Source organism: Chrysochloris asiatica, unplaced genomic scaffold (assembly GCF_000296735.1).
Source record: "Chrysochloris asiatica unplaced genomic scaffold, ChrAsi1.0 scaffold00156, whole genome shotgun sequence".
NCBI lineage: Eukaryota > Metazoa > Chordata > Mammalia > Afrosoricida > Chrysochloridae > Chrysochloris > Chrysochloris asiatica.
The window spans coordinates 797,464-823,280 of NW_006408674.1; the positions used below are offsets into that span (position 1 = coordinate 797,464).

The 25,817-nt window shown below is 45.6% G+C and overlaps 1 protein-coding gene across 1 annotated transcript in view; it reads left to right on the forward strand.

Annotated features, from left to right (window-relative positions):
* Positions 1-4,811: 4,811 nt before the first annotated feature.
* Positions 4,812-25,817, forward strand: part of TBC1D2B (TBC1 domain family, member 2B) — a 115,155-nt gene continuing 94,149 nt past the window's right edge. Inside the window, exon 1 of the mRNA XM_006870896.1 lies at positions 4,812-5,171. Within this exon, the coding sequence (XP_006870958.1) occupies positions 4,812-5,171 (360 nt within the window). The remainder of the gene's footprint in view (positions 5,172-25,817) is intronic.

The following is a 25,817-nucleotide window of genomic DNA, read 5'->3' on the forward strand; positions in this document are numbered from 1 at the left end:
TTTTGTTTTCTTTACATTGAGATGCAATCCATACCAAAGGCTGTGCTCTTTGGTCTTCATCAGTAAGTACTTTAAATCCTCTTCGCTTTCAGCAAGCAAGATTTTATTATCTGCATATCACAAGTTGTTAATGAGTCTTCCTCCAATCCTGATGCCATGTTTTTCTTCATAGCTTCTTGGACTATTTACTCAGTATACAGGTTGAATAAGTATGGTGAAAGAATACAACCCTGTTGTACACCTTTCCTACTTTTTGGTGTTCCTGTATTCTGTTTGAACAACTGCCTCTTGGTCCATGTACAGGTTCCTCATGAGCACAATTAAGTGTCCCAAATACTCATTCTTCACAATGCTGTCCATAGCTTGTCATGATCTGCACCATCGAAAGCCTTTGCATAGTCAATAAAGCACAGATAAACCTCTTTCTGGTATTCTCTACTTTCAGTCAAGATCCATCAGACATCAGTAATGATATCCCTCATTCCACGTTCTCTTCTGAATCCCACATGGACCTCTGGAAATTCTCTGTCAATGTATGCTTGCAGCCATTTCTGTATTACCTTTAGTAAAACTTTACTCGCATGGGATATCAATGATATTGTCCAATGATTTCCGCATTCCATTGGGCACAAATATGGATCTCTTCCAATCAGTTGGCCAGATAGTTGTCTTCCAAATTTCTTGGCATAGATGAGTGAGTGACTCCTGTGCCATCTCACTTTCTTAAAAGATTTCAGTTTTCATTCCATCAATTCCTGATGCCTTGTTCTTTGCCAATTCCTTCAATGAACCTTGGGTTTCTTCCTTCAGGATCACTGGCTCTTGATCATATGCTACCTCTTGAAATGGTTGATGTTTAACCATTTGAGGATTGAATTTTTTCTTCAGTTTCCTCAGTTTGAGAAATGTTGAGTGTGTTCTTCTCTTTTAGTTTTCTAACTCCAGGTCTTTGCATATTTCGTTATTATATTTGACTTTGTCTTTTTGAACTGCGTTTTGAAATTTTCTGTTATGCTCTTCTACCTCCTCTCTTCTTCCATTTACTTTAGTATTTCTACACTAAAGAACAAGTTTCAGAGTCTCTTCTGACATTCATTTTGCTTTTCCTTCTTTCTTGCCATCTTAATGACCTCTTTCTTTCTTCCTATATGATGTTCTTCATGCCATCCCAGAACTCTTCTGGTCTTCGGTCTTTAGTGTCTAATGCATCAAATCTGTTCTTCAGATGACCTCGAAATTCAGGTAGGATATATTCAAGGTCATATTTTGGCTCTTATGGATTTAATTTTCTTCAGCCTGAATTGCATGTGAGCAATTGATGATCTGGTCCACAGTCTGGCCTTGCATTGTTTTGGGTGATGATATGGAGTTTTTCTACCATCACTTTCCACAGATGTAGTCAATTTGATTTCTGTGTATTCCTGAATCGGGCTGCGAATCGCAAGGTCAGCAGTTCGAAACTACCAGTGCTTCCACGGGAGAAAGATGAGGCTTTCTGCTCCCATAAAGACTTACAGCCTCGGAAACCCTGTTCAGGGTCACTATGGGTCGGAACCAACTCCAAGGCACTTAACAACAACATCTTCTTACACTTTTCAAAAACTCAGAAATTAGCTCAGAGCAATCAAGGTTTTTTTCCAGGCTCCCAAGTATTGTACTCCCTTCTCCACAACGTACTCTTCCTCATCCTCTGAAGAACTGTCAGCTGCCCACTTGGTTTTCTTTCCCATGTCTCACACTATTCCACCTGAAGAACGAAGGCCACTGGGTTCCCGGGATCCAGCGTAATCACTCATGCTAACGTTTTCTCTGTTAATCTGTGGCAAGGCAGGACATAGTCGCCTTTTATGGTGTTTTAAAAAGGTATTTGAAATGAACAAATCATTGTTCTTGCAAAATTCTGTCATGCAATCTCCAGCATCGTTTCCATCAAGGCCATATTTTCCAACTACTGATCCTTCCTCTTTGTTTTCAACCTTTGCATTTCAGAATGTCAGACTGAAGAAGTTGGTAGAATTCTTCAATTTCATCCTCACTGGCTTTAGTGGTTAGGAGTAAATTTGAATAATAGTGGTATTAACTGGGCTTCCTTGTAGGTATATGGATATTATCCTATCACAGATAGTGTAGTACTTCAAGACAGATCTTGATATGTTCTTTTTGATGATGACTGTGATGCCATTCCTCTTCAATTTGTCATTCCTGGAATAGTAAACCATGGACTGTCAGATTCAAAATGGCCAATGCCTGTCCATTTCAGCTCACTAATGCCTAGAATATCGATGTTTATGTGAACACTGGCCAAACACTAGACAGCTCTAAAAAGAGAAAAGTAAGACTAGGGAGGCACATATTCCTAGAGTAATCAACAATTTGAGATCAAATGGGCAACATTTATTTGCCCAAAGACAAAGTTCAGAAGGGTTAGGAAAGGAGGAGGAATGGGAATGGGAAACACGTGGAGGAAGTAGGATGAGTGATGTTACGTTGTGGGGACTAGAATCAATGACATGAAACAAAATGTATATGCATTGTTGAATGGAAAATGGTTTGCTCCGTTCACATTGACACAGTAAACCTTGACAAATCACAGTAAAATCTCCATAATTCTTGACAAACCACATTAAAAAGTTAAAAAACAATAAAGAAAAAATGGACACATACTCCATGCTTTATTACTTGCTGCCCTAGAAAGGACTGTCTTACTGTGGACTGTTTTCTTATTAGAAGCTCTGGTAGCATCGTGGATTACAAACTGGGCTGTGACCACAAGGTCAGCAGTTTAATTTACCAGTTACTCCACAGGAAGGACTCGTGGTGTGGCACTGTTGGTTAATGTGCTGGACTGCAAAGTCTGCTTGAACCCAGAGGCCTGCAGTTCAAGCTCATCAGCTACTTCTCAGAAATCCTATACAAGGTTGCTGTGGGTCGGAATCTGACTTGACGGCACTTAATAATCACAGGAAGAAAGATGAAGCTTTCTCTTCCTAAAAAGATTTACAGCTTCAGAAACCCTATACAAGGCCATTACGAGTCAGAACTAGCTCGACAGCACACAACCAACACCACCACTTTCTTATTACCATGTTGTTGTTGTTGTTAAGTGCCATCGAGTCGGGTCCGACCCATAGCGACCCTGTACAGGGTTTCCGAAGGTGTAAATCTTTACGGGAGTAGAAAGCCTCATCTTTCTCCCGCGGAGCGGCTGGTAGTTTCGAACCGCTGACCTTAAGGTTCGCAGCCCGATTCGTAACCACTACGCTACCAGAGCTCCATTTCTTATTACCATAGTAAATATTTATTATGTAACTCTTAGAATAACAATAGTATGAGAGGTAGCTAGTTGTGATAGCTCCATTTTTAGATGAAGAGATTGAGGCTCAGTGAGTTAAATAACTTGTCCATAGTCAAATGGCAGAGCTAGGAGACAAAACACCATGAGTCTGGCTCTAGATGACTCCTTAAATGTATGCTGTCCTGTGCTCAAAGAGTACCGAAGGCAACTAGGGTAGGAGGCATCCAGGTTGTGGCTACCCCAGCCTGAACTTCTGATGAGGCCCCAGGAAAGGGGTGCTTAAGTGGCAGCATCTAATTTGGGGTCTGCAATGGAAGTTGAGGTCTCTGAATTTGCTGCTAAGCAGGCAGTTGGATTTGGTTTCCTTGTACATTTAGAAGTTTCAGTGTTCTACCTGTGCCTTTTGGTGTGTTTGTGTAAAAAACATGCAAAAAGGTAGGATGCTTGTTTGTTTTATCTTAGCCTTCACACAAACATACCTACAACATTCCTTTTTACTTTAGATGATAAGAACTTTTGTACCCGCTGTTCCCTCTGCCTGGAATGTTTTCCCTCTAGATGTTTTTAATTTTTAAGAATGTTTCCCCCTAGATCTTTGTATATTTATTCCCTCACATCATCCAGGCCTCTGCTCAATGTGCCCCCTCAGAAAGGCTTCCTCTGACTACCTTATGGAAAAGATCTTGCTACCCCTGCCCTCCGGCAACCCTGATCTGATCACATTCATATTTGCCTCTTGAGGTAGTTGTAGAGTTCAAGTGAGTTAACGTATAAAACACTGGTAAATAAGTGTTATTATAAGTGGGAATCCTGATTTCAGTTTCACCATGTATACATTTATTTCTCTGTGTATTTGTGCGTTCTACCTCTCACGTACTAGAATATCATCCCCATGAGAATAGGGAAGTGATTGGCTTGCTTGTTGCCTGGAACAGTGTCTGACACATAGAAAGGGGTCAATAAATACTTGTTAAACTCAATGAAGGAACTGAGGTTTGGGGAGGCGGGAATTGTTAAGGCTTTCATTCATACTTTCTACAAATATTTACGGAGCACCCACTCAATGCTCAGCTTCCTTCATCTTTAGCCAGTGAATCTGGCAGAGCTGAGATTTATGAATAAAGACGTAGTTTGAAGTATAATTTACATACAGTGAAATACACTTTTAAGCGGACAGTCCTAAGCATTTTGAGAAATGCATGTTTCCGGGCAATCTACACTCCTATAAAGAAATAGTATATTCCTCTCACCTCTGCAGGGCGGGAATTTTGAACTTCATTTTAAGGAAAAGCAGGCATGTGTAGTGTGAGGGGACTTGCCAGGACTTCGCATCTGGAACTCTGCGGGGGCCCTGGGCGGGGGTGGGGCAGGAGTGGCGGGGGCGGAACTACAAGTCCCAGGCTGCTTTGCGTGCCAGTGGGTCGTGCGGAGCGGCGGAGCTGTGGGGAGGGGGCGCAGCTGCGGCGGAGGCGCGGGGACCAGGGCGCTGTCGGTTGGCGCGCTCCGGCGGCTGGCGATGCCGGGGGCCGGGGCCCGGGCAGAGGAAAGCGGCGGCGGCGGCGAGGGCGCGGCCCCGGGGAGCACCGCGGAGCCTGGGGTGGGGCCCGGGCGGGAGCCGGCGCGGCTGTGTGGCTACCTGCAGAAGCTGTCGGGCAAGGGCCCGCTGCGTGGCTACCGCAGCCGCTGGTTCGTGTTCGACGCGCGCCGCTGCTACCTCTACTACTTCAAGAGCCCGCAGGACGCGCTGCCCCTCGGCCACCTGGACATCGCCGACGCCTGCTTCAGCTACCAGGGCCCAGACGAGGCAGCAGAGCCGGGCGCCGAGCCTCCCGCTCACTTCCAGGTGCACAGCGCGGGAGCCGTCACGGTGCTCAAGGTGGGACGGCGTGCACTCCGCTCCCCTGCCCCCCAACTCGGCTCCCACTCCGGAGTCTTGGCGGCTGCGGCCGACTCTCTGCTCCTGCTAGCTCTGCCCATCGGACTTTTCTACAGCCTTTCTCAAAGGCCTCCTGGGCTTTTGCCTTCCTTCCCCATATCGTCTCCAAATTCAGCTGGGTTTAGGCCAGCGTTTCCCCTCCCTTGTGGAGACACTGACTTATCACCCTCCTCTACACCTTCCCTAGGGGGCTCGTGCCCTTGCTGGCCTTTACACTCCCTGGATGCCCTCTGAACCCTCTCCCCACTAACAGCGCCTGCAGCCTTCTGTGAGGGCCTTCCAAAAGTTAGAGGAAAAATGGAACTAAAATATCAGGGAATTTTCCCTTGAAGCCTGTTTGTACCTCCAGGGGCTCCTTTATAAGTTATTTCACCTTTGTGAGCTTCATCTATCTCTGTAAAATGGGAATAATAGTATCTACTAAGATTTGGTGGTGTGGTGGCTAAGTGCTGGCCTGCAGACTCCTGTGAAGATTGTTGTAGTTGTTAAGTGCCATGGAGTCCGTTTCGAGGCCGTAAATCTTTACAGGAGCAGACAGCTTCATCTTTCACCTTGTGGAGCGACTGGTAGATTCGAACGGCTGGCCTTATGGTTAGCAAGCCAGCTCATAATCCACTACCATACAAAGTTTACAGCCTAGAAAACTCTTTGGGGCAGTTCTGCTGTGTCCTAGAGGGTCACTGTGAGTAGGAGTTGATTCGATGAACACACGACAGTTACTAGTATTTAGTGTGTAGGGTTATTGGGGTTAAATGAATTATGCAGCAAAGTGTTCTTTAAATGTTACTGCGTTTAGTGCTCTAGACCAAGAGAATTGGGGATGGCAGGGCCTTTAGAGATAATCCACTGCAACCCCCTCCAGTGTGGGCAGGGAAACACAGCCATCTAAGGTCACACAACCACTAAGTGGCAGAGCCTGTTTTTTGGCTCCTTGTTTTGCCTGGGAGAGGTGAGAAATGACTGCTCCAACCAGCTCTGCTTTGCTCATTTCTTTATTTTCTAGCAGAGACACAATGTGAGGGATACAGTGTGGAGAAAGCATTGGCCTAGATTCAGCAGAAGTCCTGGTCCTGAGAGTCTCCCCGCATGCCTGGGGGTCTCAAGAAGTCTAGACATGTCATCTTCTAGGAGTGCATTCCCTTCCAGCACCTGGGGGTCTGGACCCTGGCCTAGAGCGCCTTTACTCCTGGCCTTGCTCCCTGCCTGGTTCCTCTGAGTCTCCACCCTCACTCTTTCTTTCTTCTCTTCCGTATTGCAAGCTGGGCTTTCTCCAGAGCAGTGGGGCTGGGCTAGGGTGTAGGAAAGCTCTCTGCAGAGCCAGCCAAGTGCAGAGCAGAGTGGGCTGTGCTTAGCTCCGTGGCCTTGTGAGCACAGCCCTGTTCCCCGAGACCTCCAAAGCCCGCAGCAGCTGGAGCTGCTCCCCTGGGTCATTTTTGTAACTTTGTCAACCCTACTCTTGCTGTTAGAGCAAGTCAGATTGCCACATTCTTTTGGACTCCTCCATTCCATCTCTAAATGGGTGCAGACAGCCTGTTTCTTCAAAGAAAGCCAAAGAAGGCTGTATCTCAGCTCAGGCTCACTTAGCATTTTGAACACACTTTGGGAATGGCCCCAGTGAGTCCATAGGGGCTTTTGCCAAAAACCGGCTTGTCCTCAGTGTTGCACGTGAACCGTTCCTGTGTCGGATGAATTTCCTGTGGAATTGTTTGTTGAGAAAGAAAATAGGCATCCTGTGTCAGATCTTCCCAGATGACACTGGAACCCTCCCTCAGTATTTTCATTTAAACAGAAAAATCGAGACCACAAGGCCTAGTGCTACAAAGAAGGTGGCTTTAGGGGTGGGTAGGCTTGAGCAGCATAAAATTGAGCAAGAAAACCAAAGGGGCAGAACAATAGCATTTAGAATGGCATTGTTTGTGTAAAGATGAAGAAGATCGTGAGAAACCCTTCAGATCATTTAAGGAAATGGTGACCTGTGGGACTGCGGATGATGAGCTCTGGATTCAGAATGGCAGTTCGGGGCAGTGTGGTTGGGCATGGTGCTCACAGGCTCTCACTGTCTCTGTAGTGTTTTATGTCTCGAACTGGGTAGTAGATATGTTAAGTGTTGTTCAGTCGGTTTCAATCTACAGCGACCCTGTATAAGGTTTCCTTATATTCTACCTTTTTGTGTGTTCAGAGTATCTCTTAAAAACGAACAGGAAACCTTTCGTATGGATTACTGACTATACAAGGTTACAAGTTGGGCTACTAGCCTCAAGATCAGCAGTTTGAATCTGCCCATCACTCCATGAGAGAAAGATGAGACTTTCTGTTCCCATAAAAGATGCAGCCTCTGAAAACACTATACAGGATCGCTAGGAGTCAGAACTGACTTCATGGCACCTAAGAACCACCACCAGCAGCAGCTATTCCAGAATATTTCGATATACAAAGTTAAGTTAGTCACAGGACAAGAGAGAATGCCTGAGGTCAAGTGTTTGCACATGGAAACACAGGCAAGGCTTTCTAAAAGTAGGGAGCATGACGAGATCAGCTTGCAGTCTAAGGGTGAGTTTCAGAGCACAGGGTTCCTTTTGATTTGTAGAAGTAAACATTATATGGTGGGGGGTGGGGAGGAAGGAAAAGCAGTCAGTTCCCATGAAGATCCCAGCCTAGAGGATTCATTGGGGCATTTCTGCCCTGTCACATGGAGCTGCTGTGATTTGAAAATGACTCAGCATCAGCAGTAAAAGTAGAAATAAGCTCTTTGTCTTCCCTGTCACCTTTCAGGTTCAAGAATTGATTCCCCCCCCCCAGATTTTTTCATACTTCACTGTAGGTTAATGAAAATTAAGCCCTGCTCAAATTTTAGCAGACAGGTCATGGCTCCCTATGATAAGCACTGAACTGCAAACCACAAGGTCGGTGGTTCTAGCCCGCCAGCTACTCCACAGGAGAAAGATGAGAATCAGAAACCCTATACAAGGTCTCTATGAGTCAGAACCCACAGCAATAACAAATTGTAGCTAGTTGTATATAATTTTACAGATCTCTTTAGACAGATGGGTTAAAAAAAGAAAGATCAGCAGTTTGCTTATTGTGCTATCATATGTTTCTTGTTTTAAAGCGTCTTTCAGCCTTCTCTGGAGAAGCTGTGGTTTTTATTGTTTTTTCCCCAAAATGTATTATTGCTTGAGTCCTAATGAAAGCCGATATTGGAATTTCTTGGTAATCATCTCTAGTCCCAACCTGAGGAATCTGATCCAGTGTCTTATTTTCCAGATGATGGAAAGGATGGAGGCCAAAGAGGAGAAGTGACTTGCCTGAGACCCTGGAGCTAGAAAGTAGAATCTCACAGAAGTCAGTGTCTCAAATACAGAGTCTCTAGCCTGTCCAATTGTCTTTTTCAGTACTGGGTATTACTGGGTATGAGTTGTTTTGGATTCGATAAGGCAGATGATTTTCTTTTCGCTGCCTGTAATTCCTGCCCTTTCTATGCACCAAGAAAGCGCCATTGTACATACTGCCTCATTCTTCCCCAGGACGTGCAGCACCTGTAATGGGACATTTAGAACCTGCTTTAAGGGTAAGGCAGAGGCAGATGTTTCCTGTGTGAGGTGTGTGTACACATGCGCTGGAGGCCTCTGACTGAGCTTTGCTGGGATCTGTGGCACGAGAGGCTGTGCTGAGGTGAGCTGGCACTTGGGGGAAGGACTGCCTATGACTGACTGAGGGTGAAGAGTGATCAGCCCTGCTCCGTCAGATCCCTGCTCTCCCAGAGCCAGGAGTGTCATCTGACCGCCAGCAAGTAAATTCCGCTCCCTCTGCTCCCTTTCTTGAAGACACTTGGTTGCTGAGATGGACACGTGTGTTAGTGTCTGAGTCACAAGTGTAACTGAACAGTTATGCATCACTACTCTTAGCCCACTTTTGTGGGAAGGATGCATGTTCACTGGTGTTGAAACTGCTTTTGGCTTAATGACAAGCATCTGTAAGCTTGGGTAATCACAGTGTGCTCACTACCAAATAGATGTGGTTAGCTAGCTTTCCCTGTGGTTCTGTGCAGCTGCTGTGTCCTGGGGCATCTGCTTAAGGTCTTGAAGTTTAACTCTTATCGGGGCTTAACTTTTCATGTATGGCGCTATGGGCTAATGCGCTGGATTGCAAAGTCAGTCTGAACCGCAAGGTTGGTGCTAGCTCACTCCTTGGAAACCCTATACAGAGTCACTGTGGGTTGGAACCAACTCGATGGCACTTAAGACAACAACAACTTTTCACGGGTTTGTCATGGCTTCCATTGAGTTAGCTCCTTAAAGTCATGTGATACGCACTTCATGTCACACATGTTATCTGAGTTACCTAATGCTCCTGCAAGAGAAATCTCACCGGTGGATAGCTTTAATGAACAGAATTTTGCTTTCTCACAATTTAGGAAGCTAAAAGTCTACACTTGGGATATCAGCTCTGAGGGAAGGCTTTCTCTCTCTGTATTCTCTGGGGGAAAGGCCTTTGTTGTTTTCTCAATGTCTATTCCTAGCTTCCTTGGAGAGCATGTCTGTATCTTCCCCTCCACGTATAATTGCTTAATCTTTTCTTTTAATACCTCAAAAGAGATTGACTCAAATTGTTGAAAGTGATAAACACTTGGAACATTTACTGATGAAGGTCCAGGATTATAGCCTTCAACAAAAAGCAAACAGAAATCTTCACAACTGGACCCATAAGCAACATCATGACAAAAGAAGGAGATTGAAGTTATCAAGGATTTCATTTTACTTGGATCCACCATAATCACTGCTCATGGAAGCAGCAGTCAAGAAATCAAATGACATATGCATTGGGCAGCTCTAGTGCAAAAGACCTCTCTAGAGAGAAGCGATGTCACTTTGAGGACTAAGGTGTGCCTGACTCACGCCATGGCATTTTTAATTGCCTCACATGCATGCAAAAGTTGGACAATGAAAAAAGGAAGATCAAAGAAGAATTGATACATGTGAATTATATTAAATATACACACCATGGGCTGCTAGAAGGACAAACGAATTTATCTAGGACGATATATAGCTGAATGCTCCTTAGATGACCAGGTGGCGAGACTTCATTTCAAGTCGTGTTTATCTTGGTCATGTTATTAGGAAGGACCAATCCCTGGAGAAGAACTTGATGCTTGGCATAGCGTCTGTGGAAAAGAGGAAGACCTCTAATGAGATGGATTGAAACAGGGAACAGTAATGGGCTCAAACATAGGAGCCAATGATTGTGAGGGTGATTGTGAGGGAGGCTATGAGGGTGGTTGTGAGGGTGATTGTGAGGGTGGTTGTGAGGGAGGTTGTGAGGGAGGCTGTGAGGGTGGTTGTGAGGGAGGCTGTGAGGGTGGTTGTGAGGGAGGCTGTGAGGGAGGCTGTGAGGGTGGTTGTGAGGGTGATTGTGAGGGAGGCTGTGAGGGTGGTTGTGAGGGTGATTGTGAGGGAGGTTGTGAGGGAGGCTGTGAGGGAGGCTGTGAGGGTGGTTGTGAGGGAGGTTGTGAGGGTGGTTGTGAGGGTGGTTGTGAGGGAGGCTGTGAGGGTGGTTGTGAGGGTGATTGTGAGGGAGGCTGTGAGGGTGGTTGTGAGGGTGATTGTGAGGGTGGTTGTGAGGCAGGTTGTGAGGGAGGCTGTGAGGGAGGCTGTGAGGGTGGTTGTGAGGGTGATTGTGAGGGTGATTGTGAGGGAGGCTGTGAGGGAGGCTGTGAGGGTGGTTGTGAAGGTGGTTGTGAGGGTGGTTGTGAGGGTGATTGTGAGGGTGGTTGTGAGGGTGGTTGTGAGGGAGGTTGTGAGGGAGGTTGTGAGGGTGGTTGTGAGGGAGGTTGTGAGGGTGGTTGTGAGAGTGGTTGTGAGGGAGGTTGTGAGAGTGATTGTGAGGGAGGTTGTGAGGGAGGTTGTGAGGGTGGTTGTGAGGGAGGTTGTGAGGGTGGTTGTGAGGGTGGTTGTGAGGGAGGTTGTGAGGGTGGTTGTGAGGGTGGTTGTGAGGGAGGTTGTGAGGGTGGTTGTGAGGGAGGCTGTGAGAGTGGTTGTGAGGGTGGTTGTGAGAGTGGTTGTGAGGGTGGTGGGGGACCAGGAGTGTTTCTTTCTGTTGTACACAGGGTGACTATGAGTTACAAATGACTTGGTGGCATGTAACAGCAGTACCCAACACTGCCTCGTTAACATAGCATAGAACACCGATTCCCAGATGGGCTTATAATTGCAGGTTTAGTAAGGCTTAGAATTTACAACACATAGGACACAATTCAATTTTTAACACTTGGTTTTTCTCCTCTTCCTGCCTCTAACACAGGGCCAACATTATAGGGTGGTCTCCACTGGCTGACCCACCAGAGTGTAAGCTCTGTGATGAGTGCTCGTATCCTGTTGTAGTTAAGTGCCATGGAGAGTCGGTTCCAACTTGTAGGGACCCTGTATAGGGTTTCCGAGGAGCGGCTGGTGAGCTTGAACTGCCGACCTTGTGATTCAAACCAACATTGCTTGCAGTCCAGTGTGTTAACCCATAGTGCCACACCAGGACTCCATTTGTATTCCAAGGACAATTCCCAGAATTGTCCTGGACACAAAGTGTAAGTCTTAGGTTGGGTTCTCTAGAGAAGCAAAACCAGTGTGTGTGTGTATGTGTATCTGTGTGGGTGAAAGAGAGGGGCTTCAGAAAGTTCATGAAGAAAATTCATTATCTTTTAATTCAGTTTTCCACAAACTTTTTGAACCCCCCTCATGTATTTGTAGGTCAATATATTTATATAGTCTCCTGGTGTGGCACTGTAGAATCAGCACTGGACTGTGAACCACAAGGTCAACAGTTCAAACCCACCAGCTGCTCCTCAGAAATAACCCTATACAGGGTTATTATGAGTCAGGACTGACCAACAACAACAACAACAACAACAACTGGACTCCTGGTGTAGTGCTGTAGGATCAGCATATAACTGCAAACCGTAAAGTTCATAGTTCAAGCCTACTAGTTGCTCTTTGTAATACCCTGTAGAGGGTCACTATGAGTTGGAACTGACTTGATGGCACTTAACAACAGATATACCACAGTGAGTCAAAAATTGTCTGCACTCTGGCTGTATAATTCATTTTAATCAACTTTTTAAAAAGACAGTGCACTTTGTCAAGAAGCTTTCATATTCCCGTATTAAAAAATATTTTAGGCTGAGTTGTGAACCACAAATGTACCACTGTCTTCACTTCTTCATCAGAGGTGAAGCTCCATCCTTAAAAGACTGCTTTCAGGGGACCTAACAGGTGAAAGTCCAATGGAGCAAGACCAGGGGTGTAGGGAGGATGTTTTAACACCTAAAAATGAAGTTTTTTTTGCAGAGCGTCAACAGTGTGTGCAGAGGTATGTGGATGTGCATTGTCATGCAAAATCAGCAGTCCTCTGCATTTAATCCAAAATTTAGAGTTCAGCTCTTCAACGAGCACCCTGTAACAAGCAGTGTTGATTATTGAACCTTTTTCCTAAAAGTGTTCCAATACTGGCCCTTGAGAATCCCAGAAAACTGTAAGCATCAATTTTCCAGCTGATGGTTGACTTTGGAACTTTTCCTTGGTTGGCAGTTAAGAATGTTTCCGTTCCATACTCTGCCGTTTACTCTCAGGCTTGTATTGATGGATCCATGTCTCGTCACCAGTAAGGACTTTTTTAAAGAAACTTAGACCTTTGTTTGAGTACCTGTCCTGATTTTGTTTCCGGGTACCTCAGTGCCTCTCTTATGCTCTTCCTTGAGTTGTTTCGGTACCTATGTCGTACAAAGCTTTTGAAATCCGAATCTGCTGTAGAGTATTTCTTAGTCAGAGCCATGGCTGATTTGTAAATTATTTGCTACCTAATCCACTGTCACCTGACTATTCGACAGAATCATTTCACGTGCACGCTTAATGTCATTTTTTCATATAACCAGAATACAGATAATTTTTGACTCACCCTCGTGTGTGCATATATAGTCCTGGTGTGGTGCTGTGGGTTAATGCTTTGGACTGCAAAGTTGGTTTGAACCACTAAGTTGGTGGTTCAAGCTCACCAGCCACTCCTTGGAAACCCTATACAGAGTTGCTATGAGTTGGAATCAAGTCAACAACAAGAACATATGGAGTCCTGGTGTGGTGCTATAGGGTAAGCATTGGACTGCAAGGTCAGCGATTCAGACTCACCAGCCACTCTTTGGAAACCCTATATAGGGTCACTGTGAATTGGAACTGACTCATCGACACTCAACAACAACAACACCCCTGTGAATCAGGATCAGTCACAGCAGTCAGTACAGTAACTTCCTTCTTTGTCTGTCTACCCAAAGGCATGGGGAGCCCAAGTAGGAAGGTGGCATTCTTAAGTCCCAGTTTAATGGAATCAGTTGTGTCTCCAGGTGGGAGCCTTCCTTCCTTTGGAAATAAGAATTGTAGACTCACTTAGAGCCTTAGGTCATAAGAACAAGAAGTGAATGATTTGTAAGTAAGTGATGCCGGTCCTGTGTCTACTGCCTGATTGTTGAGCATGTGAATCTTGGCCTGGGAGCAGCAGCAGCATAGGCTGGATTCCAGAGAATATTGCCCTAAGCTTGCAAAATATTGCTGCCTAGCTGGTGCCGTCATTGTGACTTTCGGACAACATTCCATTACTTTATCAAGCCAGCTGCTTCAGGAGAATGGGGAACATGGGAAGAGCAGTGAATTCTGTGAGCATGCATGGCCCATTTGCTACATTTCATTTGCTGTGAAGGGAGTCCCTTGCGTCAAGATGATGCTGTGTGGGGTACCATGATGAGGGATGTGGCATTCTGTAGGCCCTGCAGATAGATGTTTTGGTAGAACCATCGCATGCAGGGAAGGAAAATCTGTACCCAGAGTATCTGTTTTAGGAAGAAAAAGCACTGCCCCATCTATGATGGCAGTGTTCCAGTGTAATCATCCTGCTACCAGAGTGCTGACTGATGGCACCTAGGAATGGTGCCATATTGGGGACTTAGTGTTGGGTTCTGCAGCTGGCAGATTGGGCACTCAGCAGAGGCTATAGCCCATTTGGGCTTGGGGAGTGGAAGTCCATGTTGCTGAGCCTATACATAACCTCCATCCCTGTTACCATGGCCACTATCCCTGCTACCATGGCCACTTTGTTCATGAGTCCCTTGGGCAGTGGCAGGGGTGACTTGGAAATAGGATGACTGTTATCCCCAGAACATGTTATCCTATCCACTTGTTTGTTCCAATCCTCTTTAGTAGTGGTAATCCTTTTTTGAGAATTCTTTGGCCCATTCAGAAATATCTATCCATGTGTCTCTTTCTCATAACTCCTTGTCATTAATTTTCTAATTACATTTCTTCCAAGTCCTTTATCCTGCAGCCAAACTCTTGGCCATAGCCCATTACTCAGTATACAAGTGCACATCTGGCTATCTCTCCTTTTAAGCAGAACGAACAATGAGGTGCGCTGCTTGAAGTTCTGCCCGTTGGGAGGACTTACCTTCACCACTGCCCTTCAGGGTGGTCTCAGAAGGGGACGGCGGTGCTGCCCCTGTCCACTTCCCTGTGATGTCTCAGAGTGTGCAGAGCCAGCTAAAGCAAGCATGAGTCCTCTCTTCCTCAGGAACTCCCCATAAGGCCATAGAGGGAGACTGAGAGAAGAAAGATAATAGGAGAGGAGTGGGGACTATGGAATATTCGCGGCCACTTCCTCATGTGACTTGCGCTCTCAGGTACTGCTCGAGCCTGACTGCTTAGGTACCACGTGCATTTAACACTGGAGTGTTGCTGTGGGTCAGACAACAAACACGCAGTTCATGATGGGCAGCTCAGGCTCCAGAGTGACTTGGTGGCCCATGGTTAAGCGTTTAGCCTCTATGAAGGCTCAGTAGTAAGCTAAAAGCTATTTCTTAGAGGAGAGTTGTTATCTGCAGAGGATGACAGAGCCTAGTTCCAGGAGTCAGTGCTGTAATTCATCAGTAGGGGCCTGCCAAAGAGGACTCCAAACAGCATCTCTATCTGCCACGGACACTCTGAGAGCCAGTGTATCCACTAGATCACGTGGTCCAAGTGGCAGAGCAGCTTGCAAGGCCGCCTGAACCTGTTGCACAGCCTTCTCTTGTTCTGGGCCCCACTCAAAACTAACAGACTTGACACTTGATAAATGGGCCAGAGTAGCACACCCATATGAGGGGTCTGTTGCCTCCCAAATCCAAAGAGGTCCCCAAGCACTGAGCAGCCTGTTTAATTGTAGGAGGGGCCAGAAGCAGCAAAGTATATTTCACTTTAGAGGGAATATCTCCACATGTTCCTCACCACTTATCTCCTGGAAATGTCACTGAGGTAGAAGATACCTGAATTGTTGTTAGATTAATTTCCTACCCACTAGCATGCAAATGTCTTACCATTAAGCCTAGAGTCATTGATACTTCTTCCTGACTAAGTCCAGTCAGCATATTGTCATCATTGTAATGGACCAATCTGATGCCCTGTGGAAGGGGAAGGTGATCAAGTCCCTGTGGACTCAATTGACATTGGACTGGAGAGTTTATATACCCCTGGGGTGGTGGTGGTTAGGTGCTGGCAAATCGGTTGGGACTCATTGCAAACTGTGCGCAACAGAACAAAACACTGCGTGGTTCTGGGCCATCCCATAATCGTTGTGTTTGAGCCCATTGTTTCAGCCACCCTGCCAGTCCATCTTGTTGGGAGTCTTTGACTTTTTTGGTGATCCTCTCTTTATCAAGCATGATGTCCTTTTTCAGGGACTGGTCCCTCCTGATAACATATAATGAGATGAAGTCTCAGAATCCTGGCTTCTAAGGAGCGTTTTGGCTGTACTTCTTCCAACACAGATTTGTTTGTTCTTTTGGTAATCCCTGGTTCCAGTATTCTTAGCCAACACTATAATTTAAATGAATCAATTCTTCTCTGGTCTTCCTTATTCACTGTCCAGTTTTCGCATGCATATGAGGAGATTGAAAATACCATGGCTTGGGTCAGGTGCACCTTAGTCCTCAAAGTGACATCTTTGCTCTTTAACACTTCAAAGAGGACTTATACAACAGATTTGCTAATATGATGTGTTGTTTGATTTCTTGACTGCTGCTTCCACGAGTGTTGATTATTGAACCAAGTCAGTTGAAACTTTTGACAACTTCAATATTTTCTCCATTTATCATGATGTTGTTAATTGTTCCAGTTGTGAGGATTTTACCCCTGAGGTATGAAGGTATATTATTGGCCTTGCCAACTGAAGACAAACTGCATCTGGTGTTCCTTCGAAACCAAAATCAAGAAAAAGACATTGCACAGATCAATCACTGCTTGCCATATAACAGGAGATATTTTTATAGGTTCAAGCAACGAAACCAATCTGGAACAGCAGATGCAGTTGGAGTCGCTACCTGGTTAAATTTATGATAATCCACTCTCATTCTCCAAGATCCCCCTGGTTTTTGCACAGGCCAAATAGGCAGTTGAATAGGGGCGTAGTGAGAATGACCACCCTGTATCCATCAAGTCCTGGATGGTGTTAAGTGCTGTCGAGTCGGTTCCAACTCATAGCCACCCTGTTTAGAGTTTCCAAGGAGCAACTAGTGAGCTTGAACTGCTAACCTTGTGGTTCAAACCGACCTTGCGGTTCAGTGCTTTACCCTCCAGTGCCACACCAGGACTCCTTGGTGGCAGTAATCTCTGCAATCCCTCTAGGGTGCTGTATTGCTTCTGGATTACTATCTTCCTAAATAGGGGCGTTTCTCATGGCTTCCACGGTGGCTTTTCCTACCGTAATATCCCTTATTCCACATGTCAGGGATCTGATGTGAGGTTCTTCCAGTTGCTGAGTATGTTCATTCCAATGTGGATTCTGGGACTGGGCAAATCAGAGTGGGTTCAGGGACCCAAAGAGCCTGCTTTGAGATGGCACTGAGTGAACACTCCATTAGTAACCTGACCTCTGTATGCCCTCACTCTGACTGGTGGGCCACAGCAATGTTTTGGGTCTCCTGAAATTAGCGTCAATTCAGAGCCAGCATTTAGTAGGCCCTGAAAAGGCTGATTATTGGGATTCCTGGTGTGGCACTGTGGGCTAATGCGTCAGAATGCAAAGTCGTTTGAACTGCAAGGTCAGCAGTTCAAGTTCACCAGCTGTTCCTTGGAAACCCTATACAAGGTCACTATGGGTTGGAATTGACTTGATGGCACTTAACAACAACCACTCCAGTGAGCACTGTCATAGAAGGCCATACATCCCTTTGTGGAAGGCTTGGAACAAGATTAACAGTATATGACTGTGCAGTGGAATCCTTCCTCCAAGGGATACAGCGTTCCTTTATTTAGGGGATTGTGGTTTCTGTAAAGTGGCTCAGGCCTGGGGACTGATTGAGGGACTGTGACTCTATTCTGGCAGTTTGTAAACTTGTCACTTGACCTAGAATTCTGTGTGTCAGATCAGGTAGATACTTAGTATATTTCCCATCTATTTTCCTAGATAGGGGCAGTTCGAATGGCGTCTAGAGTTTATGGAAAAATGTCAGTTGTCTCCCATTTATCTGTGAACTTTTTGAATCCCCTTCATATTTCATTCCCAACCATGACTAAGTAACCAATGCTGTAAGTCCATGATTCTGCTGTCTATTAAAGTAGCCACTGGTACTTTACCTTTGTTGATGAATTGTTGCCACCTGGTCCCTATCAAAATGAGGTCCAATCATCTCTATTGCATGTAGTTTGATAAGTCTTAGTTCAGTGAGGGCCCTTCCCGCTGTCAGATCTGACTTGTATAAAATAGTGATCACAGCTGTCTCCAACAATGCTGAGGCTCCCTTCACAAATGCATTCCTCACTCTTGTGCTGAAGGCATGTCCTTTGTGTACTCCATAGGTGGGTTTGTGGGCCCAATCTGATCAATTTACTCTAACAGGTCAATTTCTCTAAGTCTGTGGGGTGGGAAACCTTTTTCCTGCAAAATTTATAACATCATCCATGGACCATAACAAAATTATCAAATTAAAAAAATTAGCCTGCTGTATTTGGTCAAGGAGTCTTTGTGTGGTGCTGGCTGCAATGTTGTTTTGAACTGCAAGGTTGTTGGTTCAAGCTCACCAGTTGCTCTTTGGAAACCTTATACAGGGTCACTATGGATCAGAACCGACTTGATGGCACTTAACAACAACAAGAATGAATAAATAAAACAGATCTAGAAGCAAATACATTGATAAATATGCACACATATACAGAAAGAGAGTCTGATTTATCTCAAGGAAATTGTGAAGGCTGGAAAGTCCTAAATCAGTGGCCAGTTCTCAGGCCAGAGGTTCTTCTAACATGTGTGGTTGCAGGAGTGCCCCAGGAAAATTTCCCTGATGATTGAGTGGTTGATCACATCATGGAGATGATTATATAATACATTGTGGAAGAGCCAAGCACTGAAAGTCATCACCTGGTCAAGCTGACATATAACAGTGACTATGACACTCGGATGGAGTCCTGGTGTGGCGCCGTGAGTTAATGCGCTGGACTGCAAGGTCACTTTGAACCTCAAGGTTGGCAGTTCAAGCTCTCCAGCCGCTCCTCGGAAATCCTATACTGGATCACTATGAATTGGTACTGACTCGATGGCACTTAACAACAACAGTGACACTAGGAACCCAGGGTGTTGGTTTTGGTGTGAGCCTAGGAGTGTAGGACTGTATTAAATGGCATTCTTGCTTCATGTCATGGAGATGGCTGCCACTCAGTGAAAGCCAATGCAATGTACCAGACATCAGGAATCTCAAAGAAGGTACAACTTCCCCTCCCCAGAGGAGATTGCAACCGCTCCCACATTTTCATATCTCTGTATTTCATACCCATCTAGACTCTAAAGACACTGTTATAGTTGGACTGGACAAACTTTTTATTTAAAGGGCCATTTAGTAAAGATTTTTGGTATTGCAGGTTTCTGTCATGGCTGTTAAAGTGCTAAAACACTGTAGAATGAACGTGATTATGTTCCAGTAAGACTGTGCCTGTTGCTGTTAAGTGCTGTCGAGTCGATTCCAACCCATAGCGACCCTGTATAGGGTTTCCATGAAGCAGCTGGTGAGCTTGAACCAGTGACCTTGCAGTTCAAACAACTTTGCAATCTGACCTATTAGCCCACAGCGCCACACCAGGACTCCAATACTGTGCTTAAGGACTCTGAAATTGAATTTAGTATAAATGTCACAAAATATTCTTTGGATTTTTTTTTCCCTAACCACTTGCAAAATGTAAAAACTGTTCTTAGTTTGTAGGCAGTACAAAAAATGGGCAGTGGGCTCGATATGTCTTTCAGGCCTTCGTTTCTCGACTCTTGTGTTAGAAAGCCTCAGGGATGTTTCATTCACTCAGTTTCTGTGACTGTGTGTATTTTGGCACTGGGGATGCAGATGGACCAAGACACACACAGTTCCTGCCCTTCTGGATCTTTCAGAATCGTAGATGGTGGTGGTGGTATGTGTTGTCTAGTTGGTTCCGACTCATAGCAACCTGAGACAGATTTCTGAGGCTGTAAATCGTTATGGAAGCAGAAAGCCCCATCTTTCTCCCGAGGAATGGCTGATGGATTCAGACTACTCTTGGGTTAGCAGCTCAATAAGAAATCCACGTCACCAGGGCAGATGTTAATGAAAATATGACCGGCCCGGCATTATTGTTGTGAAAGTCGAAAGGGAAGAGATGTAATACGTGCATAGTAGGTTCTCTTGTGTTTTTGCTTGGGAGATCTAGGAGGGACTTCCTTGAACTGTGATATGAAGGATGAGTTGGTATTAACTGGCTGAGTCGGCTGAGTCGGGAGGGAGAGGTTAAGTGATGCGTTGCTGTTGTTGTTGTTAAGTGCCGTCAAGTAGATTCCGACCCATAGCGACCTTGTATAGGGTTTACAAAGAGCAACTGGTAAGCTTGAACCACCAACCTTGCAGTTCAAACAGCTTTGCAGTTGGGCGCATTAACCCACAGCGCCACACCAGGACTCCATGGTAGCGCTGTGGTGGTGGTGGTTATGTGCTGTGGAGTCGATTCGGACTTATAACGAACCTGTACAGGGTTTCCGAGGCTGTATCTTTTTGGGAGTAAAAAGCCTCATCTTTCTCCCATGGAATGGCTGGTAGTTTCGAACTGCTGTAGGGGAGAGGAAATGGCATGAGCAAAGGCCCTTTAGGTGGGAGAGTTTCTCTTGGGTGTGCAGATGGCAGCTGGGAATGAGGCAGTCTTGGTCTCTGTGCAGACCTTGTGTGGGCCAGGGCTGAATTTTGTTTTTTGTCCTAAGAGCTGGAGAACTCCGTGAAGAGTTTTAAGTAGAGGGTTGACAAGTAATGGTATGTTTTTTTACTCTTAAGTGATGGCCAGTATTTTGATCTAACAATGTTGAAAGATTGCCTGTGTATTATGGATTGGAATATTTATGCTATCCCGTATCAAACACATCTTAAAGTTGATGCAGAGTTGAAATTATCTTGCTCCTTTGCTACCTTTTTGAACATCCTATTGTGTTTCAGGGAGAAGTTTACACTGTGCTAATTCGTACACGGATTGTCCCGGGACACTGGTTAGTGTCCCCCACAGTGTGTCAGCGCTGCTCCCATTTCCATCCCTGTAGTTTCCTGTTTTCCCTCCTTGCCTGCTCACCTTTGCTTTGGGGCAAATGCTGCCTGATTGGTCTTGTGTAATTGATCTAAGGAGCACATTCCTTGCTGGTGTTACTTATTTTATAAGTGTCTCTTTGAGTGGCTTAAGTTCCACCTTAAAAAGGATATCTTAGGGCAGTAGTTTCTCCAGTCTGTGCCAGGCCAGGCCATGGCTTCCTCAGGACCGTTGTTGGGAGTAGATGTGATGTGCTTGGGAAACTGGCTGGGCCAGGCCTGATATTTGTTCTTTAAGCATTTCTAACAGCCACCCTCATTGATTTCCCTTAGCTCCACTTAAAGAGACTTGGTGGCTCTGTGAGTTAAGTGCTTGGCTGCTAACCCAAAGGTCAATGGTTTGCACTCACCGGTTGCCCTGAGGGAGAAGGATGAGGCAGTTTTGCAAACCCCAGGTTGCAGTTGTACACTGTCCTTCCTTTAGGTCTCTGTGTGTGGGCAGTGGGTGCTCCACTTGCTTTCTTCATACGCACATTGTCCACTTCCTTCCCCCTTGGAGTCCACTGTTTCTTAAGAAATGGAGGAATGGACCGGGTCAAATGCATTTTGAATTTGTGAACACCAACCTCTACCTCACTGAGGCTTCTGAGGGCTTTGGGTCCATCCATCCCCGTGATCTAAAGCATTCACCCATCTGCTACTTGGTTACAGCCTTTACAATTCTGATCTTTGTATGCACTTAAAAAAAATTTTTTTTTCTCTCCCAAATCAGTCACATGTTTACTTAATCCCTTTTGTATGCACATTTTTACTAGAACAAAATACAAAAGTACTTTCCCACCATAGAAATAAAATGACCTGAGGATTGTAGAAATGACTCTCAGCCTGAGGGTAGGTGAAGGGGTTTTTTGATTAGGGATTTTTGGTTCTTAAGAAATTTCAGTAGTAGGCTTTGCATGACACTTGTGTGGGTGTCTATCCGAGCCCTGTCAGATTGAGTTCTCAGTGGGTTTTGTGTGCTTTTGCGGAGGGAATGCCAGATGGAAATGGTGAAATGAGGAGTTGTATTCCCAAGCTTTTTCTTTGTGATACTTCTAACTAGTTTCTGCTAAGTATTCTACTTGGGTAACTCGTTCAGTAAATGTGCAGGCACTGTTAGGGATGTGAATCTGAGGGATGTCCCTGGGGAGACTGCAATGTTCATGATCCCCAAGTAGCTCACCAAGCAGCACAGGAAACCTTGAATTGCCTCTAGAGTTTCAGGAAGGCTTTAACCTGTGGTCCCGAGGGTGGCATAAATGTATTTGCCTAGTAACTTAAAGGTTGGCAATTTGAAACCACCCAGTGGTGCCCTGAAAGAAAGCCCTGACAATGTTTCTTTAAAGGATCCAGCCAAGAAAACCCTATGGCGTAGTCGTGCTCTGAAGTACCTGGGGTCTCAGTGTGACAGAATCAACTCACACAGCCAAGTTTGAACTTGGCCTACTGTATTCCTGAGTTTAGTTTCCTAGTTCTGAGTCTAGTCCTGCTCCTGTAGACACGTTGTGCCCTACTAGAATATAAACTCCATCAGGGCAGGAATTTTGTCTCTATCCTTCACTGCTATGCCTTTAGAGAAGTGGAGGGCACGTATTAGGTGCTCAGTAAATACTTGTTGATTGAAGGGATGCCTCAGGCCTTCAGGCTCTCTGGGGTGTGAGTGTGGAGGTGTGTGGTGTACTCTTCTTTTATCCTCAAAGGGAGGTTTTCCTGTTAATTTATTCATTCAGCAAACATTGTTGAATGTCACCCATGCTCTAAGCACTGAGCTTCCTGCTGTAGATACAGAGCAGTGGAAAATCTCCATTGTTTTAAAAACCCAGATTGGCATGTGATGTATTTAGAAGAATCCTAAGAACATTGAAAAAAGCTTTGGAGAGAGATCACATTTGCCTATTCTGTATTCTGTGTTGGGAGTAAATATCAAATGTCTGCATTTTTTTTTTGATTCTGAGGCAGGTATGAAGTCTTTCTTTAGTAGATGAAGGGGGCTGGGTGAAGGGTGGGGAATAAAGGTCTATGTCAAGTACTAATTTGAATATGGCCCAGAGCCAGAAATCTGTGGCTTGTATAATTCCATGGGCATTGCAGAATTGGAGCGATCTGTAAAAGTGTTCAAACCCAGCAGCAACTCCATGGGAGGAAGACGAGGCTGCCTGCGTCCTTAAAGACACACAGCGTCAGATTCTTAGGAGCAGTTCTGCTCTTAAAGGGTCACTATGAGTCAGAATCAACTCAATGGCAGTAGGTTTGGCTGTTTGGTTTGGCATAAATGAAGAATTCCCTGGAGGAGATGGAGCTAGGAGAGTTGGTAGCTTTTGGTATAATTATGGAACCCAAAAGTGGAGGGTCAGCGATGAAGAGGAAGATCCCCAGTGAGAGAAGGATGGGCTCAGACATAGCAAGGATTGTGAGGTTGTTGCAGGACCAGGCAGCGTTTTGTTGTGCTATGCATAAGGTTGCTATGAGTCAGCACCGACTTGACGGCACCTAACTATCTCCACCCCACCCCCACCACCACAACAACAATATAACTGCTCAAAGATTTTGTTCCTCTTGGGTTAGCCAAATCTGTTCCCAAGCAGATGGGGGTCAGCATCCTTTAGTGAGGTAGCAGACTTGGCTGTTTGCTTAACTTTTACCTCGATTGCTTTGTGGCAGAACTGGGATCTGCTGAGAGAACCTGAAATCCTTGAGGTTTCACCTCTTCTGTCTGTTTCCTGGGTCACAGCTCCTGGAGAGCATGGGCTTTCTCTGAACAGACTGGCCCCCCAGGCGAGAACTTTGTTAATGTGAGTGTCAGATGGCAGGCCTGGCAGTAGGCTGGAGGTGGGCAGGCTGGTGTCATCAGAGATGTGGATCTTGGATTACAGGAATTATTTCTAGGCAGTCAGCCCAGTTTTCATTTCCCTTCCAGCTCTGCTGTCCAGGGGAGGCTGCGCTTGCAGGGAAGGTGGCCTGGCTTTTGCAGTGTGCCAGCCAGCCACTCACCTAACGGACTGGTGTTGAGCAAGGCCCTGCTGGGCTTCCGCTGGGAGTCAGGCGTTGCCTCCGGCCTTGGGGAGCTTGTCCTGTGCATGTTCTGGTTATGATTAAGGCATTGTTACTAAGTGACCCTGTGAGTTGGAGGAAGTCATTTGGTGTTTTCATTCTGAGAATCATTATCTCTTAGTCAGAGATGGAGAGGCTCTCCCAGATCACCCTGCCTTGTGGAAGCCTGGCACTAGAACTTTCTCCAGATACATGAACAGCATTTGACTAGTTTAAACCCAGTAGTTTGATGAGATTTGCTTCATAATTCCGTCTTAAATAAGTAGTAGGAAATTAGACTTACCCTGTTTTTTGGTTTTATATAGATGTTCGCATTATATATTAGTCTTGTGTTGGCATCTGTTGTTGTTGTTGTTAAGTGTGGTTGAGTCGCTTCTGACTCATAGGAACCCTGCATAGGGGTTTCCGAGGAGCAGCTGGTGAGTTTCACCCACCAATCCTGTGGGATCAAACCATCCTTGTGGTCCGGCGCTTTATCCCACAGCGCCACACCAGTGTTGGAGCGTAGATTTAAGAACTGTAGTCCCCCGAAGATTATAGATGCACAGTATTGGTTGTACGCTTCTGGTAGAGCCTGACTTGCTAGTAGACATTAATGGTACTTTCTTGGCAGAGACTAGCCCTGGCACATCCAGAAGCTTCTCTTTAGGGTTGCTCATCAGAGGATGCTTTTGTTTAGGAAACAATTGGTTATATTTTCTCTTGCTGCTCTGTAAGCCATGCCCACTAGCCTCAGATGAACCAGTTTATTAAGCTTTGCCATTTACTCAGAGCTCACACCTATAGTGCCCCGGCAGTTACAGGCTTAGAAGGCTTTCTTTCATTTCTGTCTTGAGGAAACCTCTACCTCAGAATTGTGGTTCTTCAATATGGTGTGAAGAGGAAGCCTCCTGGGATCCGAGTGCAGATGCAGATGAAGAGGTTCTCCCCAGAGCTGCTGATTTAGTAGGCCAGGGAGGGCCTTAGGAATTTGCATTTTTTACCCATCACCCCTGCATTTGAGAAACCCTACTCTTGTCCAGGTCATGAAGGACTGGTGGTGTCCTATAGCTATGAAGGAAGAAAACATTGGCACTGTTTGATGAGGGGTTTTGGACTGTACTAGAAATATCTCAACTGCGTAGGTGGAGGCCAGCGGAGCGTGAGCCCTGGGTGTCTTTAGGCTGACACTGTGGTCTGTATCTGTATTCTCTTCTTTGCATTCTGAGTTTCTATGCTCCAGAGTAGTGGTTTGGACCTGGTTCCCCACAGCCCTGTGCCTTCAAGCTCTCCGATCGGCTCAAGGTTCCTGCCTCTCTTGCTGGTCATATAGTGGCCGACAGAATACCACAGGGTAGATTCCTTCCTGTGTTTGCTTGACATCTTTATGGGGCCTTCTGAGGGTTTATGGATGGCCACACCAAATAACTGGTAAGGGTTTTTAGGGCCCCCAGCTTTTCACCCAAAAAAGGGATAGATAAGTAAATGACTTGGAGTCCTGGTGTGGTGCTGGGGGATAAGTGACTGCTAACCTTAAGGTTGGCAGTTCAAACCCACCAGCCTCTCTTCAGAAACCCTATGCAGGGTCGCTATGAGTCGGAACCGTCTTGATGATACTAACAAGTGGATGGTTTAAGGGGAGAACCGTCTGACACTGTTCTGAGACAGGCTGTTAAAAGACTGGTGGAAATCAACACGGTTCTGAAACACTCCTGTAAGCTTACTGAAAACTTGTGCAGATTGCTGGTACCAATCTCCCCTGCCTCCGAAATCTGTGCTGAGTGGAGCCTGAGACTCTCTACCTCCCAAACCCTAGTTCCTAATACTTTGTATGAAGTCCTTCCTTCCTGCGTTCTAATTCTAAGTGAAAAACCATCAAGCCAGGATAATGCAGTGTTGGTGTGGTATGTAAGAACCATTTCAGACTGAGTTGGAAT